The sequence below is a fragment of the Scyliorhinus canicula genome, chromosome 2 (assembly GCF_902713615.1).
Source record: "Scyliorhinus canicula chromosome 2, sScyCan1.1, whole genome shotgun sequence".
Classification (NCBI taxonomy): domain Eukaryota; kingdom Metazoa; phylum Chordata; class Chondrichthyes; order Carcharhiniformes; family Scyliorhinidae; genus Scyliorhinus; species Scyliorhinus canicula.
In genome coordinates this window covers 183,602,593-183,625,444 of record NC_052147.1, presented here as the reverse complement: position 1 = coordinate 183,625,444, position 22,852 = coordinate 183,602,593, and the positions used below count along the sequence as shown (strand labels likewise).

Genomic DNA, 22,852 nt, shown 5'->3' with positions numbered 1-22,852 from the left:
CATCACCTGCCCAGCCATCTCTGATTAGTTAATTAATTTATTACTTTGTATAAATTTCAGTTTAAAAAAAAAACACACTTGGATACCTCTGCTATAGTCTTTTTCAACCTAGTTCTGGTTAACAAATAAGAAAAAGAAAAATAATAATGTAATAAGGCACTCACCTGCTCACCCCAATGGGTCTTATTATTAGGTTAGAGGAGGAGGGCAGGTGGGAAACACTACACGTGTAGTGTCTCGGATGCTTGACTTCCGTCGAACTCCTTGGGTCACTGATGCAGGTGCACCTTCAACTTACGCTGACCGCACTGCACGTATGCAAATCTCCCCGGAACAGCCAATCAGAAGCTCTGCTCTGCTGCCCCCTGCTGGATGCTTGACTTCTGTCGAACTCCTTGGGTCACTGATGCAGGTGCACCTTCAACTTACGCTGACCGCACTGCACGTATGCAAATCTCCCCGGAACAGCCAATCAGAAGCTCTGCTCTGCTGCCCCCTGCTGGAGACTTAATCAACCTCACCCATAGAGACAGTTCATCAACCTCACCGATAGACAGGATCTGCTCAGACGAGGAGGAGCGTAACAGACATCTACAGACACTGAAAGATGCTCTCGTGTGAACGGGATATGGCACTCGACTCATCGATCGACAGTTCCAACGCGCCACAGCAAAAAACCGCACCGACCTCCTCAGAAGACAAACACGGGACACAGCCGACAGAGTACCCTTCGTCGTCCAGTACTTTCCCGAATCGGTGAAACTACGACATCTTCTTCACAGCCTTCAACATATCATCGATGAAGATGAACATCTTGCCAAGGTCATCCCCACACCCCCCCACTACTTGCCTTCAAACAACCACGCAACCTCAAACAAACCATTGTTTGCAGCAAACTACCCAGCCTTCAGAACAACGACCACGACACCACACAACACTGCCATGGCAATCTCTGCAAGACGTGCCAGATCATCGACATGAATACCACTATTACACATGAGAACACCACCCACCAGGTATGCGGTACATACTCGAGCAACTCGGCCAACGTTCTCTACCTCATATGCTGCAGGAAAGGATGTCCCGAAGCGTGGTACATTGGCGAGACCATGCAGACGCTGCGACAATGAATGAATGGACATCGCGTGACAATCACCAGGCAGGAATATTCCCTTCCAGTCGGGGAACACTTCAGCAGTCAAGGGCATTCAGCCTCTGATCTCCGGGTACGCATTCTCCAAGGCGGCCTTCAGGAGGTGCGACAACACAGAATCGCCGAGCAGAAACGTATAGCCAAGTTCCGCACACATGAGTGTAGCCTCAACCGGGACCTGGGATTCATGTCGCATTACATTCATCCCCCATCTGGCCTGGGCTTGAGAAATCCTACCAACTGTCCTGGCTTGAGACAATTCATAGCTCTTTAACCTGGGGTTACCCCTATCTCTGGATCTGTAAAGACTTGATTACCTGCAAATGCTCGCATTCTAAGCATTGTCTGGCATCTTTGAATTTGTCTATATATATGTTTCTGGAACATGCCTCTTCATTCACCTGAGGAAGGAGCAGTGCTCTGAAAGCTAGTGTTTGAAACAAAACTGTTGGACTTTAACCTGGTGTTGTAAGACTTCTTATCGTGCTCACCGATAGAGACAGTTCATCAACTTCACACATAGAGACAGTTCGTCAACCTCACCGATAGATACAGTTCATCAACCTCACCCATAGAGACTGTTCATCAACCTTGCCGATAGATACAGTTCATCAACCTCACCGATAGAGACAATTCATCAGCCTCATCCATAGAGACAATTCATCAACCTCATCTATAGATACAGTTCATCAACCTCACCCATAGATACAGTTCATCAACCTCACTGATAGGGACAGTTCATCAACCTCACCCATAGAGACAGTTCATCAACCTCGCTGATAGATTCAGTTCATCAATCTCACCGATAGAGCCAGTTCATCAACCTCACTGATAGAAACAGTTCATCAACCTCACCGATAGAGACAGTTCATCAACCTCACCCATAGAGACAGTTCATCAACCTCACCGATAGAGACAGTTCATCAACCTCACCCATAGAGACAGTTCATTGGCCTCACCTGTTTAGACAGTTCATCAACCTCACCCATAGAGACAGTTCATCAACCTCACCGATAATAACAGTTCATCAACTTCACCGATAGGGACAGTTCATTAACCTCATCGATGTAGACAGTTCATCAACCTCACCGTCAGAGACAGTTCATCAACCTCACCGATAGAGATAGTTCATCAACCTCACCCATAGAGACAGTTCATCAACCTCACCGATAATGACAGTTCATCAACTTCACCGATAGGGACAGTTCATTAACCTCATCGATATAGACAGTTCATCAACCTCACCGATAGAGACAGTTAATCAACCTCACCGATAGGAGCAGTATATTAACCCACCGACGTAGACAGTTCATCAACCTCACCCATACAGACAGTTCATCAACCTCACCCATAGATACAGTTCATCAACCTCGCAATAGATACAGTTCATCAACCTCGCCGATAGATACAGTTCATCAACCTCACTGATAGGGATAGTTCATCAACCTCACCCATAGAGACAGTTCATCAACCTCGCTGATAGATTCAGTTAATCAATCTCACCGATAGAGACAGTTCATCAACCTCACCGATAGAGACAGTTCATCAACCTCACCGACACAGTTCATCAACCTCACTGATAGAGACAGTTCATCAACCTCACCGATAGAGACAGTTCATCAACCTCACCCATAGAGACAGTTCATCAACCTCACCGATAGAGACAGTTCATCAACTTCACCGATAGGGACAGTTCATTAACCTCACCGATAGAGACAGTTCATCAACCTCACCCATAGAGACAGTTCATCAACCTCACCGATAGAGACAGTTCATCAACCTCACAGATAGAGACAGTTCATCAACCTCACCGATAGAGATAGTTAATCAATCTCACCGATAGAGATAGTTAATCAATCTCACCGATAGAGACAGCTCCATATGAGGCAGGTCCATATGATCTGCATTCCGTCAGGTCTTTGTCTTTTTTGGGTATTAGCGATATGGTGGCCTGAGTTAGCATAGGAGGCAGTGTGCCCCTTGCTAGCGAGTCTGTGAACATCTCCTGTAGGTGTGGGGCAAGAGCAGGTGCAAATGCTTTGTGGAAGCCTGCTCGGAACTCATCCAGTCATGGCGCTTTCCCCGCCTGCATGGAGTTGATGCTCTTCAAGACCTCACCCAGGCTTATTGATACTTCCAGCTCTCTCCATCTATCGTCCCCCACGACTGACATGTCCCTATGGGTGAGGTTGATGAACTGTCTCTATGGATGAGGTTGATGAATTGTCTCTATCGGTGAGCTTGATGAACTGTATCTATCGGCAAGGTTGATGAACTGTCTCTATGGATGAGGTTGATGAATTGTCTCTATCGGTGAGCTTGATGAACTGTATCTATCGGCAAGGTTGATGAACTGTCTCTGTGGGTGAGGTTGATAAACTGTTGCATTCCTGAGTCCCCGTCGAGGGGCTCAGTGGTGTACAGCCCCCGGTAGAAGGCCTCAAATGCTTGGTTGACCTTTGGTTCGGCCAGCAGTCCGGCCCTCCTGTCCTTTATCTGAGCTATTTACCTCATGGCTGCCTGCCTTCTCAGCTGGTGAGCCGGCAAGCGGCTAGCCTTCTCTCCGTGTTCATGAAAGGTCCCCTGCGTCTGGTGGAATTAGTGCACTCCCTTCCTAATGGATAGCAGGTTAAAGTCCATTTATAGCTGCTTCCTCTCCTCCAGAAGCTCCATGGTCAGGGTTTCGGAGTATCTTCTGTTGACATCCAGGATGGAGGTGATCAGTTGTTGCCTAGCCACCCTTTCTTCCCAGTCTCTATGAATCTTGTAGGCTTCAAACTCTCCTCTAATCACCGCCTTCAGAGCCACCCAGAATGGGAAAGGTGAGACTTCTCCATTCTGGTTGCTAGTAATGTACTCGCCTATGGTCTGTGATGTTTTGTGGAGTCTGCACGTCCTCCCCCTGTGTGCGTGGGTTTCCTCCGGGTGCTCCGGTTTCCTCCCACAGTCCAAAGATGTGCGGGTTAGGTGGATTGGCCATGCTAAATTGCCCGTAGTGTCCTAATAAAAGTAAGGTTAAGGAGGGGTTGTTGGGTTACGGGTATAGGGTGGATACGTGGGTTTGAGTAGGGTGATCATGGCTCGGCACAACATTGAGGGCCGAAGGGCCTGTTCTGTGCTGTACTGTTCTATGTTCTAAGACCTTGTCGGCCAAGAGGTCCATGTGCAACCTCCATATGGGCCGCTGGATACGGCCTGTCTCCAACCTGCCAAGGAAATACACAGAGAACCCTGTGGTACAGTCCACAGTGAAGATCTGGAACCAGCTGAGGAGGCATTTCAGGATAGAGGGGATGTCAGTGTTGACGCCGCTGTGTGAAAACCACAGATTTAAGCCAGGGGTGGGGGCGGTGGACAGACGGAAGTGGAAAGAAGTGAGGCTGGTCAGGGTAAAGGATCTGTATTTGGAAACGATGTTTACAGTATAGAGGAATTGAAAGAGAAGGCAGAGCTCCCAAGAGGAAGTAAGTTTAGATACTTGCAGGTAAGGGACTTCGCGCAGAAGGTTTCAAAAGAGTTCCCCAGGTTACTGAGGCATACCCTGTTGGAGTGATTGCTACTTCACGTACCAGCCTCCCCGAATAGGCGCCGGAATGTGGCGACTAGGGGCTTTTCACAGTCACTTCATTTGAAACCGACTTGTGACAATAAGCGATTTTCATTTTCAATGTGGAGTGTGGTTGGAGATGACTATCGCGGACTATTCCGCTCTGACTATTCCGCTCTGTCTATTTCTGGAAGCACCAATTTCCCCACTGCAAAGAAGTCGATATGGGTATATACCTTGTGTATTGGCGAGAAGAACGAGAATTCCTTCTCACCTGGGTACAAGAACCGTCATTGGTCCACTGCCTCCATCTACTTGAAAAAAACAATCCAAACATCTGGCTGTGTGGAAGCTGTCAATCACAGCATAGCTAAGGCAATTTCTCATTGATGTGAAAAAAAGCCTTGCAAATCAAAGGATCTGAGGAGGTTCAAACCCTGGTGAGGCGGTTTTTGCTTTCTAGGAATTTACGTCTGCTACTTTCTCTGCCTGAGGCAGCAGCAGTAGGGGGCAGGTGAGCTTTAAAGCAATGATTTTTTTCACTGTTTCTGTCTGGACTGCTCTTTAGCTTCCAGGCAGGGGTCTCTGATATGGGGGGGGGGGGGGGGGAGGGCAGAGGAATCTCTGTTATGGGGGGTCTCTGGTGGGAGCTCGGTCAGATCTCCCTTATCTGTGCGTACTGGGGAGCGGGGAGGGTGGCACAATAAATCCCCTGGTTTGTGGGGGGAATTTGCATTGTGGGATGGACGGGGAGCAGCCGCTGTCCCTCGCTATTTGGCCGCCCGCTCAAAATAATGGCCCAATAGCGGGATTCGCCAGGGAATCCCTTGCAAACCCTCCATGCATAAATTTACAGAACAAGGATTAGTGAATTGCCTCTTGGTGCCACTCCTGGCACAAGCACACCTCAGAAGCGATTCATCTCCATGGAGGATCATGGGGCAAGATTCTCCATTGGCTGACTCCGAAATCGAGAAACACGATTGGGCGGAGAATAGGTTCTGATGCCGAAATCGCAGCGGGCGCCGATTAAACGACAGTTGCAATTCTCTGTCACCTCAACAGTGGTGTTAGTGCAGTCCAAAATGCACACACAGTAAACAGCGTTTGCATATCATTAGCGGACCTGACCCGTTATTCTCTGGGGCCTTCGCAATTCTCCCGCTGAGATGGGCCGAGTTTCCAATGGCACAGTTCACTTATGCTTTTAAAAATTGTGAAACTGGTGTTGTGGCTGATGAGGGAGAGGAAGAAGATAGGACATGCAGAGGCACAGTGAGGTTGGTAAACTGTCTCTATCTGTGAGGTTACAGTGAGATTGGTAAACTGTGCCTTTTGACAAGGTTACAGGAAGGTTGGTAAACTGTCGCTGTCGGTGACGTTGATGAACTGTATCTATTGGTCCTACGCTTTTCATGCATGGAATGATCTGCTTGGACTGTATGCAGAACAATACTGTTCACCGTACCTTGGTACATATGACAATCAATATAAATCTAAATTGGTAATTTAATGAACTGTCCCTATCGATGAGGTCAATGAACTGTGGCTATCAGTGAAGTTAATGAACTGTGCCTATCGATGAGGTTACAGGGAGGTTGGTAAACTGTCCCTATCAGTGATGTTGATGAACTGTCTTTATCAGTGAGGCTGATGAACTGTCTCTATTGGTGAGGTTGATGAACTGTCTCTATGGGTGAGGTTGATGAACTGTTTCTATGGGTGAGGTTGATTAACTCTCTGTGGGTGAGGTTGATGAACTGTTTCTATGGGTGAGGTTGATGAACTATCTCTGTGGGTGAGGTTGATGAACTGTCTCTGTGGGCGAGGTTGATAAACTGTCTCTATGGGTGAGGTTGATGAACTGTCTCTGTGGGTGAGGTTGATGAACTGTCTCTATGGGTGAGGTTGATGAACTATCTCTGTGGGTGAGGTTGATGAACTGTCTCTGTGGGCGAGGTTGATAAACTGTCTCTATGGGTGAGGTTGATGAACTGTCTCTGTGGGTGAGGTTGATGAACTGTCTCTATGGGTGAGGTTGATGAACTCGCTCTATGGGTGAGGTTGATGGACTGTGCCTATTGGTGAGGTTGGTAAACTGTCTCTTTCTTTTCAATTAAGGGGCACTTTCGCATGACCAATCTAACTACGCTGCAAATCTTTGGGTGTGATGGCGAGACCCGTGAGACAGCAGAGCTAACCACTGTGCCACCATGCTGCCCGTTGGTAAACAGTCCCTATCGGTGAGGTTGAGCACCTGCCCCAATCGGTGAGATTGCGAGCTAGCAGGACTTGAATTATGGACAGCAGAGTTTTGTAGTGGCAGTCTACATGCTGTGTTAAAGAGCTGGTTTCTGAGCAGACAGAAAGCACCATTAGGACAGCTGCCACTACGGGCAGCACGGTGGCACAGTGGTTAGCATTGCTGCCTACGGCGCTGAGGATCCGGGTTCGAATCCCGGCCCTGGGTCACTGTCTGTGTGGAGTTTGCACATTCTCCTCGTGTCTGCGTGGGTTTCGCCCCCACAACCCAAACAAGATGTGCAGGATAGGTGGATTGGCCATGCTAAATTGCCCCTTAATTGGAAAAATAATTGGGTACTCTAAATTTTTTTTAAAAGACAGCTGCCACTTTCTTTCACATCTGAGTGGTTAAATGCAAATCTGGCCATATCATGTGGAGGTAATAGCAGTTCTAGTAGATCCACACTACCATAACCAATGTGAGCTGAAAGTTGAGAAGGTTCTGGAAAAAAGTATCGGGACGATTGCATGGGTGGAACCCTGTTTATGCACAAGCTGCTGCCTGTGGAGAGTCAGCTAAGTTCTTGATGGAAAAGGGTTGGAATTCATCTTGGAAGAACTTTGCAGCTGAAACAGGGAACATGCAGATAGATGGAGTGGCCTTCCTGCTAATTTCATGAAATATTCTTTTTGTATCTACTATTCCATGTGTAATATACAGTCCATATCAACTGTGATTTTCCTGTTAATTCATGCTTAATTTATGTTGATTCTGATTCATGTTTAAGTAAAAGTTACAACAAGTGAAATATTGTCCAGTATTTTCTTCATTTCAGGGTGATTTGGTAGATTTGGTTATTTTGGTTCATACATTTCCATGGGGTTGTAACACAATACGTTCAATAACTTTGAAGAAGAAAGGGACATTTGTAATGAAGCAGTTGTTTGCAAGGAAAGAGGGGTCAGAGAGTTTTTTTAGGAGTGACAAAATTGAAATGAAGCAGGACAGTATCTGGGAGAAGAAACATTTACAAATATCAGCCAACACAGGGACCAGGGTGGGTAGTTAGGTGGTTAGCAATTTGTTGGAAATAAAATTAAGAGAATAGAAGGTCTCACGGATAGGATGACTTCAGAAAGGACATGAAGGCAGATAAGAGAGAATCTAGAGAATTATGTATGTTTGAGTCACAGGGAGCAGAGCTTTGCTTAGCTTAAAGGGGAAAAGGGACAGGAATATGGCAGTAGCAGCTGAATGGATGTGTCATTATTAGTGACAAAGAGGTGGAGATGAGTTTCTCACACATGTAGTTGTGGTATAAGGAAAGGAGTGGTGCAGGGAGACAGTGGTAATGGGCAAAAGAGTTGAGAGGTTATTGAGCAGTGAACAGTCTGACAAAGGAGAATGGAGCCCAATGGTGCTGTCAGTCAATGGCTATACTATTGTGCACCATGGAGTTCAAATCTGCCACACTTCGACTAAATGGAGTAAAAACATGGTGGGGAAATGAGTGGGAGGAAATATCAATAAAACTACAATCTTGTTTCTTAATTGGCACTTAATAAACCTTTTAGAAATATTTTTGTTCAAATCAAAGAAAGCTCTACTATAATTTATGATAATTAACATAATTGGTTTAATACATGTGTAAACATTATTATACAGAGGGTTGGATAAATTAAAAGGAAGTAAAATGTTTTACTACCAATGCACTAAAACTTGAAATATCTTGTAGGAGGAAAAGGAAGACTTTCCAATCTGGTTTCCTCTAGAAAACTAAAATTCGACAATCAGAATAGTGAAACAGTCTATTCGCAGCTATGGCAACGAAAATGACTGCAAGTGCTATCCTTGGCAAATACAACCTGAACGATCTACAAGAGTTGCTGACCGTAGCCTCCTGCAACTGGCTGCAATCTGCTGATGAGTTTCGCTTTCCAGTCGAATATCCCACTGGACTCTCAAGCCAAATGAAAGACTTCAGCAATTCCAATGCTGTTATTCTAGCTCCGGTGGTACCAGATGCTCCTTTGAATTATAAAGACGTCCACCAAATTCTGAGAGAATTGGTGCTGGGTATTTATATTCTGAATCAAGTTCCAACAATTTATTTAGATGGCAACTATGACTGCAGTACCACATGTCACTTGTCGCCAGCTTATCATGACACTCTAATTGGGCAGATTTTGATAAATGTGGACTACACTATGAAAGCACTTTGGCATGGAGTCTACATGCCAACTGAAAAAAGAAAACGATTTTCAGAAATATGGCCCTCGTTTCTGGATGTTGATATTGGTGAAACTTCCAAAACAGAGGAAGATATACTTTCTGAATTTATTAAAGCAGGTGAAGTTCTATGAAACATTATACTTATTAAACACACTGATTTTATACAAAATATTAAATTATATGTAGCAAGTAAATGTGGAAATATTGACTGTGATAGTGCAGTGGTTAGCAGGTTCAGTTCTGGCTTGGGTCACTGCGGAGTCTGCACGTTCTCCCCGTGTCTGTGTGGGTTTCCTCCGGGTGCTCCAGTTTCCCCCCACAAGTCCTGAAAGACATGGGGCGGGATTCTCCTCTACCTGGCGGGGCGGGCCATCCCGGCGCCGAGGAGTGCCATGAGCCACTCTGGCGTCGGGCCGCCCGGAAGGTACGGAATTCTCCGCACCTTCAGGGGCTAGGCTGGCACTGGCAGGGTTGGCGCCACGCCAGCCGGCGCAGAAGGGCTTGGCGCCGTGCCAACTGGCGCTGAAGGGCCTCCGCCGGCCGGCACGAGTTGGCGCATGCGCGGGAGCGCCAGCATGTGCAGGCGTCATCCCAGCGCATGCCATGGGGGGGTTCTTCTCAGCGCCGGCCATGGCGGAGGTAGACAGCAACCAGCATGGACGGAAAGAGTGCCCCCATGGCACAGGTACGCCCGCGGATCGGTGGGCCCCAATCGCGGGCCAGGCCACTGTGGGGGCACACCCTGGGGCCAGATCCACCCACGCCCCACCGAGGACTCTGCAGGCCGCCTGCAGAGCCAATTCCCGCAGGTACGGACCTGGTTTGATTTACGCGCCGGGTCCAGCCGAAAACAGGTGGTCGCTCGGCCCATCGCGGGGCAGAGAATTGCCGCGGGGGCCACTGGTAACGGCCGCAGACCAGCGCAGCGCGATTCCTGTCCCCGCCAAAACCCTGGCTCCCGAGAATTCGTTAGCCAGGTCGGGGTGGCGGGTTTGGATTCATGGCGCCCCCCCCACGATTCTCCGACCCGGCGGGGTGTCGGAGAATCCCGCCCTTGCTTGTTAGGTGAATTGGACATCCTGAATTCTACCTCCGTGTACCTGAAGAGGCGCTGGAATGTGGCGACTAGGGGCTTGTCATAGTAACTTCATTGCAGTGTTAATGTAAGCCTACTTGTGATATTGATAAAGATTATTATTATTATTTCTGAAAAATAAGTACAATAGTTGTGCAATATTGAAGTTAAGAAAAAATGGGGCTAAACACTGCGGCTGAGCTACAGGTCCTAATGTTGGGACTTTTCAGGTAGAGAATGACCAGCCACACATGACCTCTGGTTGCCAGCCAAGAATGAAGAGGCATGGAGCCTGAGTGGTGAAAGTGCAGGGGTGCCATCAGGTGACACCACGATTGCACCATTTTGAAACAATTGCCCGGGAAGGACCCGCAGGACGCAGTAGAGGATGGAGGACAGGTGGCAGCGGCGAGGGTCTAACAAGGCTGGAAGGCCAAGGAGGCCCTCATCCTCTCATGCTTCACATAGGACGTGGTTTTGTCTGTTATCTCAACCCCCTTCCCCCCAACTATTCCGCCTTCCCCCCCACCCATTGCCCCCACCACCCTGTTCCACCCTCCCACAGTCTGTTTAATATCACCAAAAGGCAGGGGGTGGTGATGTCCCGCTGGGGCTCCTCAATCGATGCGATAGTCTGACTCCCGCCTGGTTGCTGAGTGCTTGCTGACACCCATCACCTACATGTGGTGTGCATGGGAGGTGCGAGGGGCAAAATCCAGGCGCTCGGATGCTTGGGGGGCTGGGGCAGGGGATTGCAGAAGAATGTGCCGGAGGTATCATACTTCTCAGGTGCAACATTTTTTAATGCTGTACATATGTGTCCCCAACTGGCGTTGGCCTCCGATAGTTGGATGGATTTGGATTTGTTTATTGTCACGTGAACAGAGAAAAGTATTTTTCTGCGAGCAGCTCAAACAGATCATTTAATACATGAAAAAGAAAAGGAAATACATAATAGGGCACACAAGATACACAGTGTCATCGGGTGAAGCATCCAGAAGTGTAGTATAAATCAGGTCAGTCCATAAGAGGGTCGTTTAGGAATCTGGTAACAGTGGAGAAGAAGCTGTTTTTGAATCTGTTCGTGCGTGTTCTCAGACTTTTGTATCTCTTGCCCGATGGAAGAAGTTGGACGGGTGAGTAAGTTGGGTGGGAGAGGTCTTTGATTATGCTGCCTGCTTTCCTAAGGCAGCGGGAGGTGTGGATAGAGTCAATGGATGGGATGCAGGTTGTGTGATGGACTGCGCTGTGTTCATGACTCTCAAGTTTCTTGCGGTCTTGGGCCGAGCAGTTGCCATACCAGGCTGTGATGCAGCCAGATAGGATGCTTTCTATGGTGCATCTGTAAAAGTTAGTATGAATCAGTGTGTTCATGCCAAATTTCCTTAGTTTCCTGAGGAAGTAAAGGCACTGTTGTGCTTTCTTGGTGGTAGTGTCGATGTGGGTGGACAAGGACAGATTTTTGGTGATGAACACACCTAGGAATTTGAAGCTATCAACCATCTCCACCTTGGCCTCGTTGATGCAGACAGGGGTGTGTACAGTACTTTGCTTCCTAAAGTCAATGACCAGTTCTTTAGTTTTGCTGGCATTGACGGATAGATTGTTGTCGCTGCACCACTCCACTAGGTTCTCTATCTCCCTCCTGTATTCTGACTCGTCGCTGTTCGAGATCTGATCCATTATGGTTCTGTCATCAGCAAACTTGTAGATGAAGTTGGAGCCAAATTTTGCTATGCAGTCATGTGTGTATAGGGAGTATAATAGGGGGCTAAGTAGTCAGCCTTGTGGGACCCCTGTATTGAGGACAATTGTGGAAGAGGTGTTGTTGTTTATCCTTACTGATTGTGGTCTGTGGATCAGAAAGTCGAGGGTCCAGTTGCAGAGTGAGGAGCCAAGTCCTAGATTTTGTAGCTTTGATATAGTCAATAAATAAGAGTCTGATGTAGGAGTCCTTGTTGTCAAGATGCTCTACGGATGCATGTAAGGCCAGGGAGATGGTGTCTACTGTGGACCATTCTCAGCGGTATGAGAATTCCAGTGGATCTAGGCATCCTGGGAGTATGGAGTTGATATGCTTCATGACCAACCATTCGAAGAACTTCATTACGATTGATGTCAGGGCCACCGGACAGTGTTATTGAGGCACGTTGCCTGGTTCTTCTTTGGCACCGGTATTATGGTGATCTTCTTGAAGCAGGTGGGTACCTCGGAGCGGAGTAGGGACAGGTTGAAGATGTCCGCGAACACATCTGCCAGCTGGTCCGCCCAGGCTCTGAGTGCATGACCAGGGACCCCGTCCGGATCCATCGCCTTCCGAGGGTTCATTTTCAGGAAGGCCGATCTGACTTTGGAAGCTGTGATGGTGAGTATTGGTGTGTCCGGGGCCGCTGGGGCACTCAACAGCAGATTGATGGTTTCCTGCTCAAACCGAGCATAGAATGCATTGAGTTCATCGGGGAGGGGTGCACTGCTGCCGGAGATACTGCTTGGCTTCGTTTTGTAGCCCGTTATGGGGCTGAATTAGCTCACTGGGCTAAATCGCTGGCTTTGAAAGCAGACCAAGGCAGGCCAGCAGCACGATTCCCGTATCAGCCTCCCCGGACAGGCGCCGGAATGTGGCGACTAGGGGCTTTTCGCAGTAACTTCATTGAAGCCTACTCGTGACAATAAGCGATTTTCATTTCATTTAATTTCATGTTGTTTAGGCCTTGCCACAACTGACGAGAGTCTGTAATGCTAGTCTGTGACTCTAGCTTGGTCTGATATTGTCTCTTGGCATCCCGGATGACTTTGCGGAGGTTGTACCTGGATTTCTTGTACAGGTCAGGGTCACCTGACTTGAACGCCTCAGACTTGTCCTTCAGTATGGAGTCAATCTCTCGATAAGTCATGGTTCCCCGTTGGGGAATGTACGGACTGCTTTCTTTGACACTCAGTCATCCACACATTTGCTGATGAAGTCTGTGACGGTGGTGGCATACTCATTTAGATTGGTCGCTGAGTTCTTAAATATGGACCAGTAGTCTGTATCCAAGCAATCACCTAGGAACTCTTCTGTTTCCTCAGACCAGCACTGCACAACCTTCTTAGCCGGATTCTCCCACTTAAGTTTATGCTTGTATGCCGGGAGAAGGAGCACCGTCTTGTGGTCTGATTTTCTAAAGTGCGGTCGGGGGGTGGGACAGTTGGTGCCCTTGATTTTTGAGTAGCAGTGGTCAAGAGTATTGTCGTCGCTGGTGGGACAGGAGACGTGTGGGTGGAATTTTGGCAGTACAGTCTTGAGGTTGGCCTTGTTGAAGCCCTCGGCCACGATGAATAAAGCCTCCGGGTGTTCTGTTTTGTTTTTGTTTATAACTGTGTACAGTTTGTCCAGCGCCTTCATTACTTCTGCCTGGGGTGGGATGTAGGATGCTGTAGGCTGAAGTGTAATCACGTGGAAGGTAGTACAGGCACTTCATGGTCAGGTATTCCAGGTCCAGGGAGCAGTAGGTCACCAGGGTCACCACATCCAAGCACCAGGAAGACTTGATGAGGAGGCAAACTCCTCCACCCTTTGCTTTGCCTGATGAAACTGTTTGCCCTGTTGCTGACCTCCTGAGCCCCTCGGGGAACTGGGCATCCTGTCTCCACTTGAACGTGTCCAACAATCTGGCCAGGTCATCATCCCTGGGGCTGGTCTCCTCGGTGGCATGGCTGGGAGCTGCGTGGGGTCTATTCTGCGGGACCGGTTTAAGTGCAGCTCCCCCATGTTGGCGGGTAACTGGCAGATGTGGTACCGGCGAATAAGCTGTCAGGCCATCATTTGTAGCGTGAAGCCCATGGGACCTCATTAAGTGGACCAATTAATGTTTGATACATTAATTTGATACATTAGGGCAGCAGGGTAGCATGGTGGTTAGCATAAATGCTTCACAGCTCCAGGGTCCCAGGTTTGATTCCCGGCTGGGTCACTGTCTGTGTGGAGTCTGCACGTCCTCCCCCTGTGTGCGTGGGTTTCCTCCGGGTGCTCCGGTTTCCTCCCACAGTCCAAAGATGTGCGGGTTAGGTGGATTGGCCATGCTAAATTGCCCGTAGTGTCCTAAAAAAAAAGTAAGGTTGGGGGGGGGTTGTTGGGTTACGGGTATAGGGTGGATACGTGGGTTTGAGTAGGGTGATCGTGGCTCGGCACAACATTGAGGGCCGAAGGGCCTGTTCTGTGCTGTACTGTTCTATGTTCTATGTTCTATACCGGTGATGGCCTCGCCGGGATGAATGTGGAGAGGCTCACGGCAGTTACCGCTCACTACCACACCTAGAAACTATCACATTAATTTGTGCCTGTAATCAGTCTGATTGACACATCTGACATTCTGTAGTCATGTGACTACAGAAGATATCAAGATAGTTCAATAACGACTGGATACTGAGGAAGACTGCTGTCCATGGTATACAGAGGTGGAGAAAAAATAGATTTTGATCCCTGGAAATAATGCAGAGAAAACACTGAGAACCCAAACATAGAAATATTCAAATCTGCAAAGAAGCTGCTGAAAAAAGTGCAAAAGAGTAATCTGAATGAGTAAAAAAGGCTACAGCAAATTTTGTACTCCCATCTCCAGTTGAAACGAATGGTGATACATCGTAAAACTCGCAGTTTTTCCCAGACCGGATTTCATGCCAGCAGATTTCCCTGCTCAATTCCCCCCCACCCCCACACATATACACACACCCATGACCCAATGGGGTCCCTGCCATGAAAGGTCAGGAACCCCATCATCATATACTTAGCCCCCCCCCCCGATGTATGATCCCCCCCACATAGGGATTTTCCTCCCCACCAGTGTGATGCCATGCCAGAGAGGTTTACAACAGGTTTTGTAAAATGGGAACCTGACGAGCAGTCCCCGCCTATGGCACACAAATAAGTACAGCCCCCAGGAGAGAAAGGGTCATACCTGGGCTGTACCCTGGCAATGGTCCAGGTGCTGCCAGGGGGCAGTATGGGAGGCTTCCATTGAGGAGTGAGGGTTCCTGGGGAGAGGCTATGTCCATCGGGGGAGGGGGGTCCAATGTACATGGGAAGGGGGTTACCTCTGAGACTGGGGGAGACCCTCCATGTCCTTGGTGTCATCCTTGTTTTTAGTTATTTTGTTAGATTGTGGTGTCCTTTAAAATGGGTGTCCGTATCACTTGAAGTCTATGGTTGCTTATGATGAACAGAGACAACAGGCGGCAGAGATTTGGAATGCCTGGAATGCACAGTTTGAACCATGGAACATGTTACATGAAAAATATGCAGTCATTACTAGAGTTCATGGTAAAATTGACATCTTTGGATAATATGTGACAACAGGAATGAAGCAGGCAGAACCATATGAATTCAGACAGCTGAAAGTAGTTGATTCTGAGACTAGGGTTCTGAATCTTAATAAAGGAAACTACAATGATAGGAGGCGTAAGTTCGCTTTGATCGATTGGGGAAGGTAACGTAAAGTAATGACGGGGAAAGGCAATGACGAGCGTTCACGGTGTGCATGGGGGAACTGCAACAGTTGTTTATTCCTGTCTGGTAAAATAGGAAAGGTGGCCAATCCATGGCTGGCAAGGGAAATTAGAGATAGTATTCAATTCAAGGAAGAAGCATAGAAATTGGCTCAGGAAAAACAACAGGTCTGAGAATTGGGAGCAGTTTAGAATCCAGCAAAGAAGAATGATTAAGAAGAGGAAAATAGAGTACGAGAGTAAGCTTGCAGGAACATAAAAACTGACTGTAAAAGTTTCTATTGGTACATGAAGAGAAAAAGATTGGTAAAGACAAATGTCAGAAATACAGGAATGTATAGACAAAAAAACGGCCGAGCATCTAAACACATACTTTGGTTCTGTCTTCATAAATGAAGACACAAATTAGATTCCAGAAATATTGGGGAACACAGAGTTTAGTGAGAGGGATGAATTGAAAGAGATCAATATTAGAAAGGAATTGTGTTGGGGAAATTGATAGGATTGACGGCTGATAAATCTCTGGGGCCTGATAATCTATATCCCAGAGTACTTAAAGAAATGGCTCTAGAAAATAGTGGATGTATTGGTGGTCATCTTCCAGGTTTTTCTCGGTTCTGCAGATGTTCCTGCAGATTGGAGGGTAGCTAATGTAACTCCATTATTTAAAAAGAGAGGTAGAGAGAAAACAGGGAATGATCGACCAGTAAACCAGACGTCGGTAGTGGGGAAAATTCTAGAATCCATTATCAAAGATTTTATAGCAGAGCACTTAGAAAACTGTGGCAAGATCGAACAGAGTCAACATGGATTTATGAATGGGAAATCATGCTTGTCAAATCTACTGAAATTCTTCGAGAATGTAACTAGTAGCGTTGGCGAAGGGGACCCAGTGGATGCGGCATATTTGGACTTTCAGAAGGCTTTTGACAAAGTCCCACATAAGAGATTAGCATGTAAAGTTAAAGCGCATGGGATTAGGCATGGTGTATTTAGATGGATAGGAAATTGGTTGGCAGACAGGAAATAAAGAGTAAGGATTAACAAGTATTTTTCAAATTGGCAGGCAGTGACTAGTGGGGTACCGCAGGGATCAGTGCTAGGTCCCCAGCTATTCACAATATAAATGATCTAGATGAGGGAACAAAATGTAATATCTCCAAATTTGCAGGTGACACTAAGTTGGGTGGGAGGGTGAGCTGTGAGGAGGATGCAGAATGAAACCTGTGTGTCCTGTGTGTCCAACATGACCCATTAGGATTTTGTGTATCGTGATGGTCTGCTGTGCAATCCACACGCAGCTAAAGCAGGCCGTAAAGAAGGCAAATGGTATTCTGGCCTTCACTGCGAGACGATTCGAGTGCAGGAGCAGGGAAGTATTGCTGCAATTATACAGGGCCTTGCCAAGGCCACACCTGGAATATTGTGTGCACTTTTGGTCTCCTTATCTAAGTAAGGATGTTCTTGCTCGAGAGGAAGTGTATCGAAGGTTTACCAGACTGATTCCTGGGATGACGGGACTGACGGGTATGAGGAGAGATTGGATCGGTTAGGATTGTATTTGCTGGAGTTCCGAAGAATGAGGGGGGATCTCATTAAAACCTGTAAAATTCTAACGGGGCTAGGTAGTGTAGATGCAGGAAGGATGTTCCCGATGTTGGGTGTGTCCAGAACAAAGGGGACACAGTCTGAGGATACAAGCTTGACTATTTAGGACAGAGATGAGGAGAAGTTTCTTCACCCAAAGAGTGGTGAGCCTATGGAATTAGTTACCACAGGACGTAGTTGAGGCCAAAACATTGTGTGTTTTCAAGAAGGAGTTAGAAATAATACTTAGGACAAAGAGGATCAAAGGATATGGGGGGTGGTAAGGGGGATTAAGCTATTGAGTTGGATGATCAGCCATGATCATAATGAATGGTGGAGGAGGCTTGAAGGGCCGAATGGTTTCCTCCTCATATTTTCTATGCTTCTATTAAATGTTTATATATAAATGTCCTCCCTTGTGCTTATTGTTCATTGCCCGTGGTCCTTTGGGTCCTTCATCTTGCATCACCTGGTCAGCAGCCTCCTCCCTCCCCTCTCCCCATAACACTAGGTTGCGGATTGCACAGCAGACCATCACGATACACAAAATCCTAATGGGTCATGTTGTAGGGTTCCTCTGGATCAATCAATGCACTCTAATTTAATCTTCAAGGAACCAATTGACTGTTCGATAGTTACTCACGCTATCCAATGGCAGGAGTTGTACCTTTGCATCCATTTGAGTGTTTCCCTTCGGACCAAGTGTCTATGCCCTCAGCAGGTAGCCGTTGTCTTATAGTGTTCATCTTTGAAGGCACAGAGATGGTTGCAAAAACTGGTTTCTGGGACTGCAAGAATATCTATGTTTCACTCTTCCCAGGAATCATGAGCATGCTGAAGGATCCTTCAGTGGTCGTAGACCAGCTGCACATTGAGTGAATGGATGCCCTTCCTGTTGATGAAGGCCACTGGCTAGTCACTGGAGGCCTTGATGGTTACATCCTTGCAGGGGGTCATTAGGTCACCAGGGGGAATCCAGTGATGGCCCTGAACCCAATGGCTATCTCAGCTTGACTGTCTGAATTGGTGCAGTAGCACACGTACATGCTGGCCCTCTTGAAAAGGGTAATTGTCATGAACTTTAGGCATTTATGCATCACAGCCTGCGATATCTGACCCATTATCACAATGAATCCTGGAAAGATCTAGAAGTATTGCAGTTGAACATCACAATGACTTTCAGTACAATTAGCACTGGGTGGCTACCACTTCCCATAGGGCCCCACTCATCTTCCAGGATGGTACACAGATCAGTGACACCTCCCTGACACGTGGTAGATTGCCAGCAGAGTTACTCATGAATGGAAGGTTGTGTACCGCACTTCCATATATGAGTAACTCTGCTGGCAATCTACCACGTGATAATGGTGACGCTCTGACATAGTGCGAAATATGGATCAGATTAGCTGTCCATTGCCTTCTTCAACAATAGCTTAACAATAGGTACACCTTTTTCGGCTTTGCCATTTGCTTGTGGGTACAATGGACCTAACATGACGTGATTGAAATCATACGTAACTGCGAAGTGTTGCTACATTTTAAAGCTAAAACAAGGACCATTATCACTCACAGAGCCTTGAGGAATTCCATGTCTCGCAAAAATTGACTTGGTATGCAGTATTACACTGCTTGCCATTTTGCTTGACAGGAGAGCCATTTCAGGATAGTTTGAAAAATCATCTATGATAATTAAATAATCCTTCCCTCAAAGGTGAAAGGGATCCATAGCTACTTTCTGTCATGGTGCTGTAGGTAAATCAGATATTAGCAAATATTCTCTTGTTTGCTTGCAACTATGCGTCTGACACGTGTCACACCAAATGACCATCCTGTCAATGTCCTGGTTTATACCTGGCCAGTAAACAGAGTCAGCAACTTTCCGTTTACATTTCTCAATCCAGAGATGTCTTTGATGTATCCTCTTAAGCACATCCTTGCAAAGAGATTGAGGTATAACTATAGTGTTCAAACAAAGTACCACTCCATTAATGATGCTGAGTTCAGATCTAAAATTGTAGAACTCCATACATTGACCTCTGGTGTGAGTTGTTGTTCCTCATCATCTCTTGAAGAGTTTGACCCTTCCTGGTCTCTTCTTGCATTTCACATAGTTTCATATCCGATACTGGTAGTAGTGTGGAAATAAGATTGACATTCAGATCTACATCTGCAGCAATTTCACTACTACTAGTTTATATCAGTGGTTTAGACAATGCATCTTCTTTAAATTGTATCTTATTGGCGAATGGTAGTGCACTAACATCAGTGAACACATCACTGAATTTGCTGATCAAATTCTCAGAATTGTTGCAGTGTTGCTCAATTTCCTGTGTGGATGCTGCACATCAACTGCAGTAGAGCTAATTCTTCACAGGACTGATCACCTAATAATGAATCCAAGCCCTCAGAAACAATACACAATGAGACGGAATGAATGTGTTCCTCACCACCACAGTCAGGTCACAAGCACCATAACATTTAATGCTTGAACCACGATAAACTCTCAGAGATATTTTGTGATTTCTTCTAATAGGCTGAATTTATAGATTTTTAAAATCTGTCATGCTGATTAAATTGGCTTTGGCACCGGTGTCTAACTTCCATTGGACCACTGTACCATTCACTTCAAGTAATAGCAGCCATTTGTCCTCATCAACCGCATTTACTTGCATTTTTTTAAGTGCTGGAGAATTTTTTGATGTCTCCAAAAAAATTCTTCTTCTCTGTTATTACTCCAACAAACAATGATGTTTCATCACTGGAGATCATGGGCACAATTCTCCTAAAACATTTTTATGTTAATTTGTGGCGGATATTTCAGTGATTTTCCCTCCGGCTCTGCCAGCGGGTTCCCCAGTGCTATTCAGGTACACTTGTTTAGGCCCTGGGGAGTTTCTCACCGGTTTAGGCCACACTTAGGGCGGGATTCTCCCAACGGGAGTCTAAGTGCCGACGCCGGAGTAAAAACCAGAGTGTTTTACTCCGGCGTCGGCGCCCATTCCCTCCGTGGGGCTGGCAGGGGTGTGGCACGATTTGCGGGGGAGGGGCCTCAGCGCCTTGGGTCCTGCTCCTGGCCCCCCTCCCCCTCCTGCCCCCCGCCCCCTCACAGCCCGCCCCCCAAGCGTTCCCACAGAGTTCCCACCGGCAGCGACCAGGGGTGAACGGTGCCGGCGGGACTCTGTCATGTCAGAGTGGCCGCTTGGCCTATCCAGGCCGGGGAATCGGCGTCCCCGCCGATTCCAGCGGCCCACGGCTGGTGCTGCGCCAAACGCGCTGATGCAAATGGCGCCGATTCTCCGCACCTCAGAGAATCGCGCACCGCCGTTGGGGTGTTGTGGCGCAGTTGCTCCGATTCTCTGGCCCGGCACAGGGCTGGGGGAATCGCACCCCCCCCTATTCTGGGGCCTCCATGGGGCTAGCAGGGGCGTGGTGCGATTTGTGGGGGCGGGTCCTCAGCACGGCATCGAAGACCAGGCGCTGCGTAAAAGACACGGCGCCTTGGGTCCCAGGCATGCGCAGTTGGGCAGGTGCCAACCAGCGCATGCGCCGTGGCCGTCTTCCCCCAGGCTGCCCCTGCACAAAAATGGCGCAGGGATATAACATTGTCGGCAGAGGAAAGGAGGCCCGCCAACAGAGAGGCCGGCCCGCCGATTGGTGGGCCCCGCTCGTGGGCCAGATACCATTGGAGGCCCCCCCCCCCCGGTGAGGGAGCCCCCTTCCTCCCCCCACAGGTCGCCCCCCGAGCGTTTCCGCAGAGTTCCCACTGGCAGCAACTAGGGGTGAACGGCGCCGGTGGGTCTCTGTCGTGTTGGAGCGGCTGCACGGCCCATCCGCTGATTCCAGTGACTGGCGCCATGCCAAACGCGGCGGTGCAAATTGTGCCGATTCTCCAGACCTTGTAGAATCGCGCGCCGGCGTCGGGCGTTGTGGCGCAGTTGCTCCGATTCTCCGGCCCGGCACGGGGCTCGGAGAATTGCCCCCTTAGTATATATTTTTTTAGCTCTGGGGACCTAAACTCAGAGATCGGGTTGCCGTTTTGAAAGGATGCCTGGATCTCTAAGTGAGCTTGTGGGTCCCCCACCCCCACCCAGAACGTGCAGACTCCACACAGACAGTGACCCAAGCTGGGAATCGAACATCGGACCCTGGAGCTGTGAAGCAACGGTGTTACCCACTGTGCTACCGTGCTGCCCACGCACCGGATCTCTTGGCATTTAATGACGCGTTGAGAATGGGGTAGCTGCTGAAGACCATGTTGCAGGTAATGATCACATTGATACCAAAGAAGGGGAAAGACCCATTGGAATGTGGGTCATACAGGCCCATATCACCATTATATACAGCTGTGAAAGTGCTGGCTAAGTTGTGGCGGGAAGGATGGAAGGTTGTGTCCGAGGGGTGGTCATGGAGAACCAGATGGCTTCATAAAGGACAGGCAGATCTCTCGTAATATAAGGAGGCTGTTGAATGTGATCACGATTCCTTTGAGAGGTCGGATACTGGAGGTAGTGGTGTCCATGGATGCGAAGAAGACATTTGACTGTGTGGAGTGATGATATTTATTTGGGGTCCTGTGAAGGTTCGGGTTTAGGCTGAAGTTTGTGGCATGGGTGTGCCTGTTATATTTGGCATGGTGGCCAGTGTGAGAACCAATGATATGGGTTCAAAACACTTTGAACCGCATAGGGGAACAAGGCGGGGGTATCCACTCTCGCCGCTGATATTTGCATTGACTATAGAGCCTGGCCCTTCGGGGATTGGCAGAATGGCAAGGGATCAAGAGGGGGATTAGGTACCATTGGGTGTCGCTATATGCAGACAATTGTACTTGTCGGACCAACTGGAGAGCATGGGGAGGATCATGGGCCTGTTGGGGAAGTTCGGGGTATTCTCGGGATATAAATTAAATGTAGCAAAAAGTGAAGTGTTCACGGTGAAAGAGCTGGGTCGGTGAGCTAACCTAGGGGTGTTGCCATTCCAGGTGGCCAGTGACAAGTTTAAATATCTGGGGATTCAGGTAGCAAGAGAGTGGCCGATGCTGCATAACTGGAATCTAAAAAAGCTGATGGAGGAGGTTAGGGAGGATCTGGAAAGGTTAGACACGCTACATCTGATTCCAGCGTGGTGGGTCCAAGTGGTGAAGTTGAACGTTTTGCCTGGATTTCTATTCGTATTCCAGACGCTCCCGATTTTTGTATCAAAGGCTTTTTCCGAAAACACGATACAATTATTTCAGACTTTGTGTGGACATGGAAGGTACCAAGGGTTAAGAGGACCCTGTTACAGAAACAGAGGCAGAAGGGGGCATTGGCATTGACAAACCTGCTGCATTATTATCTGGCGGCAATGTGGAGAAGTTGAGACGGTGGTGGGAAGGAGAGGGGCAAAATAGGTCAGGATGGAGGAAGAATCCTGTAGAGGGTCCAGCCTGAGGGCAATGGTGGCGGCGGTGTTGCCACTGGTGCCAAGGAGATACACAGAGACCCCTGTGGTACAGTCCACAGTGAAGATCTGAAACCAGCTGAGGAG

The 22,852-nt window shown here is 47.9% G+C and overlaps 1 protein-coding gene across 5 annotated transcripts in view; it reads left to right on the top strand.

Moving 5' to 3' along the window:
• The window catches only part of ankar (ankyrin and armadillo repeat containing), a 326,309-nt gene that overhangs the window by 4,621 nt on the left and 298,836 nt on the right, over window positions 1-22,852 (top strand). For 4 of the 5 annotated variants that reach the window (XM_038789172.1, XM_038789170.1, XM_038789175.1 and 1 more), the window contains exons 2-3: window positions 6,822-6,969; window positions 8,681-9,294. In XM_038789172.1, the coding sequence (XP_038645100.1) occupies window positions 8,766-9,294 (529 nt within the window). In that variant the 5' untranslated portion in view covers window positions 6,822-6,969; window positions 8,681-8,765. The remainder of the gene's footprint in view (window positions 1-6,821; window positions 6,970-8,680; window positions 9,295-22,852) is intronic. The other variant, XM_038789171.1, reaches the window with a different exon arrangement.